Source organism: Cystoisospora suis (assembly GCF_002600585.1).
Source record: "Cystoisospora suis strain Wien I chromosome Unknown contig_3829, whole genome shotgun sequence".
Taxonomy (NCBI): Eukaryota; Apicomplexa; class Conoidasida; order Eucoccidiorida; family Sarcocystidae; genus Cystoisospora; species Cystoisospora suis.
Window position 1 is genome coordinate 13447 of NW_027156624.1, and position 3873 is coordinate 17319.

The window sequence follows — 3873 nt, forward strand, 5'->3', positions numbered from 1 at the left end:
ACTTCTACTACGGTCACCTTGGATACTAGCCCTTCCTCTCCTCCTTGTTCTCCCTCTTGTTCTTTCGCTGTTTCTTGTCAATGCGCACCAGTATCTAAGAGGAGGGGTGGGATGAAGTTTATGTCTCGCAGTGGCAGGTGTCTCATTCCTTGCGATAGAAAGAGTGCGCGAAGAAGAATACACGGTGATACTGTAAGACAGAGAGACGTAGAAATTCTCGATTCTCCACGAGGTATCGACAAGGGGGATACGAACAAGCCAAGACTAGAAGGACTCTTGCTTCTTTCCTCCATTCTGAGCAGACCTTCTCTTTTTTTTTCTTCTCTCTTCTCTTCTTCTCCTCCGGCCTCCCTTCTCCTTGTCCCTCTTCTTCTTTCCCTTCCTCTCTGCTTCATGAGTAGCACCGGCTATTCTTCTCTCTCCATTCCTCTTACATCTCTCGCATGTATCCGTTCTTTTCGCCTTTGAGAAGCCTCTTTATGCAAGCAATGATGACCTTACAGAGGAGAAAAGATGAGACTTCTTCCATTGATAGAGATCTTCCACCTCAGTCTATCCCACTGTCAATCCTTTCCTCCTTATCTTTTTTCTCCTCTCTCTCTCCTTCTCATAACTCTCGATTAGGTTTTCTTCATCTCTCTAAAGGAAAGTGACGAATGAGGGGCGGGCTCTACAAAGTCTCCTTGGAGACCCACTTCATAATAGTAGCCTTGCATGCAGCTCATCTCCACCTATCTCTCATTTTCATACTCACAGACGGCTACTCTTCATAAGCACATCTACACTTATATATGCATGCATATACATCTGTTACTGATCCACATATGAAGACACATTTTTATAGATCTCTATGTATAGTTGAAGTATGTTAGAAGGCAGAGAAGGAGGTCTATCTAGGGGGGGCGCATTGGTAGTCTCAGTGGGGTTGTGGCTGGCGTTAGTACGGACCTGAGGTCCCCATTGAAGAGGGAGGTGATCAATCATCTCTGGCTGTTTGCATGCATGCACGCCTCCGAGAGATGAAGAGAGACATTAACGTAGGTGGACAGACAAGACTCGACGAAGAGGTCTACCGAGGAAAGCTTGTTTGGCTTCTCCTTTTCTTCTTCTTTGTCCTATCAGCATGTCTAGGGAACGAACTGCACGAAAGAAAGAGACGCCTTTTTAGGAGGGTGATGAGAACCGGTCACCATTATGAGAGGGAAGATACTAGCAGTCGTAGAACGAGAGAGTGGAAAAAAGAAAGAAAGTGATGAGGGGGGAAGTGAATGATCGAAAGCACGTTCTTCGAGAGAGAAGAGTGGGGGAGGGGACCTGCAGCCATGGGGACTCATCTAGACTTACTATGGAGAATAGGATGACTACTAGTATAAGCGGTAGTATCAGTGGTAATAGTGATAACAGTAGTAGTAGTGGTGGTGATAATAGTAGTAGTATTTGTAATCCTAGCAGTAGTAGTAGGGATAGTCTTTTCAGTGATGATAGGACTGATAGTAGTTGTAGTGGTGGCAGTAGTAGCAGAAACAGTAATACTTGTATCTATAGTCGTACTACTAGTGATAGGAGTAGTAGTAGTAGTGATAGTTGTAATGAGATCAGTAGTAGGAGTAGCAGTAACACGGCTAGTAGTGATAGTAGCAGTACTATTGATAGTAGCACTAGTAGCGATAGTGAGAAGGGAAGAGAGGGAGGGGTCGAGTCTGAGAGATCACAAGCAAAGCGTAGACAGATACACAAGACCCTATCCTTGCTACCAGCCTGCACCATCGTCATCCGTCGTAGTCTGAGAACACGAAGAAGGTAGAGCGAAAGGCCTCATCCTCTCAGATGTAAAGAAGAGGAACTCCACCCTTCTACAGATACGGCTAGGAAGAAAAACAAGAAGCGCTGTCCACCCACATGATACACACTGAATAGAAAAGCTCGTCGCACGAGGAGGAGATCTACCGATTGATTTGTATCCACAACTTTGACTAAGCTGCACGGCGGGCCCTATAGGCAATGCAGGCCTAGAGAGTTCAGCTCATTCTCAGCCGATTCTCGCCCTCCTCGCCCCCGTCCTTTTTATGGTCGTCGTTTGTTTCCTCTGTCTCTCTCTTTCTTTATCTGTGTCACATGGAGGAGATGTCCTGTGCTTCCTAGTGAATCGCAGGGTGCATTGAGAATGCGCAGCAGGGGACCTTTCCATGAAAAGTTTTCCGGTTATTCTCCCCGTCTCCCCTTCCTGCTTCTTTGTCTTTTTCTCCTCTGCCCCAACAGCAGACTTTACTTTTCAAAACGCAACCAAACAGTGAGTTGTTCTTCACTTCTCGCTTTTCGTTTTCAAGGGGAGGGATCTCCACAATTCTTCTTCTTCTCAGAATCTGCTACTATCCCCGCAATGCCGACCGGCCGAGGTTTCCTTCTTCTTTCAAGCACCAAGGATGAAAGAAGAAGCATTTCTCTTTTCTCGAATATCGGCTCGAATGAACTGGTTGCTTCATGATCCATATATGGCTATCTATTTCTATATCGGTGTATCGATGGCCTTCACGTCGAATGGTCGTCCGATCAGGTTAAGACTGTGCACGGGCCCCTGGCCCTCCTCGCTTTGTCTAAAGAAGAAGATGATAGGGAGCAGGCCGGGGATGGACATCACATAAGGTGAGAAGGCTCTTCTATTCTTATCCTCACGATCAAGATTAGCTCTTGTTGGTTATGATTTACCGTGGCATTCCTTCTTTTCATAAGTCGAATCGAAGTGTGAAATGGCAACGAATGATTCCCCTTCTTCTTCTTGTATTGCAGTAGTGATAGGAGTAAGAGACGGTGCGGGGGAGCACAGCCTCTTTGTTTCTCCCTCGTTTCTTTCAACCACGTCACATCTTAGAAAATTCACGGTCGTTTGCTGGCACCCTTAGATAGATAGATAGAGAGGTTAAAGAGAGGTCAAGGATACTCAGATAATGGAGAGATACATAGATACACCGTCTGGTACCTTACGAGATAGCTAAGGAGAAAGGTCCAAGCAGAGGAGAGAGAGAGAGAGACGCCTCTCTACTACTCCTTTCCCCAGTCTGTGGTTCTTCTTCTTCCTGTGGTCTTTGTGCTGAGTTGCACGGGAAGCTTCTTGCTCGAGTTCCTAGAAGAACGACCGCACACACTCTCTCTCTCCTTTGCACTTGGGCGAGAGAGAGATAGGAAGGAGAGAAGAGAATCAGTCTGTCTGGATTAATAAAGTGTCCCCATGAACAGGGGAGAGAGCTTCCTTGCTTGGTTCTTTCCTATGATAAGCAGAAGAGCCGAGCCTTTTACTCTCTGTCTTATCGTGTCGGGAGAAAGGAGTCTTTGTCTTCTCGTCCAGCTGTATCTTGAGTAGAGGTAGCATATCACCCTAAGTGACGTAGGAATAGCAAACTGCTAGGAATCTTATGGTCAACACAAAATGACAACTCGTTGTCTCTTGGTATGCTCCTTATGAACTCTCATGGACGATAACCCACCCCGCCCCACTCGACATTTTGTCTATCTCTCTCTATAATTCTTTCGTCTTGTTGTATTCAGAAAGGTCATGTTTATGTTTAGATAGATAGATAAAGAGATAGATAGATAGATACATCCTGTCAGCTAGCTCATCACTAAGGTAGACAGTTAGATGTATACTGACCTTCAGCGGGGTGAGTATTGTGAGTCTATTGATCACGGGGTGTTTACGAGTTGGGATGATCGTTCTGTTCCTGACGATGAAACGGGACATCTTAGCAGGGACATCCCTCATGATGGAAAAGACGAGTTGGTATGATCGTTCTGTTCCTGACGATGAAACGGGACATCTTAGCAGGGGCATCCCTCATGATGGAAAAGACATGCAAAAGAAGAAAAACAAGAAGGACC

The 3873-nt window shown here is 45.8% G+C and overlaps 2 protein-coding genes across 2 annotated transcripts in view; both read left to right on the plus strand.

Moving 5' to 3' along the window:
- Positions 1-3169: 3169 nt before the first annotated feature.
- CSUI_007294 (uncharacterized protein) lies at positions 3170-3582 on the plus strand. Its single transcript, XM_068067442.1, has one exon. It carries the CDS (start codon positions 3227-3229, stop codon positions 3356-3358), a length of 132 nt encoding a protein of 43 aa, XP_067920582.1. The 5' UTR covers positions 3170-3226; the 3' UTR covers positions 3359-3582.
- An 82-nt stretch (positions 3583-3664) lies between these two features.
- The window catches only part of CSUI_007295 (uncharacterized protein), a 432-nt gene continuing 223 nt past the window's right edge, over positions 3665-3873 (plus strand). The window contains exon 1 of the mRNA XM_068067443.1: positions 3665-3873. This exon is cut by the window's right edge and continues 223 nt beyond it. Coding sequence (XP_067920583.1) covers positions 3702-3873 — 172 coding nt within the window. The 5' untranslated portion in view covers positions 3665-3701.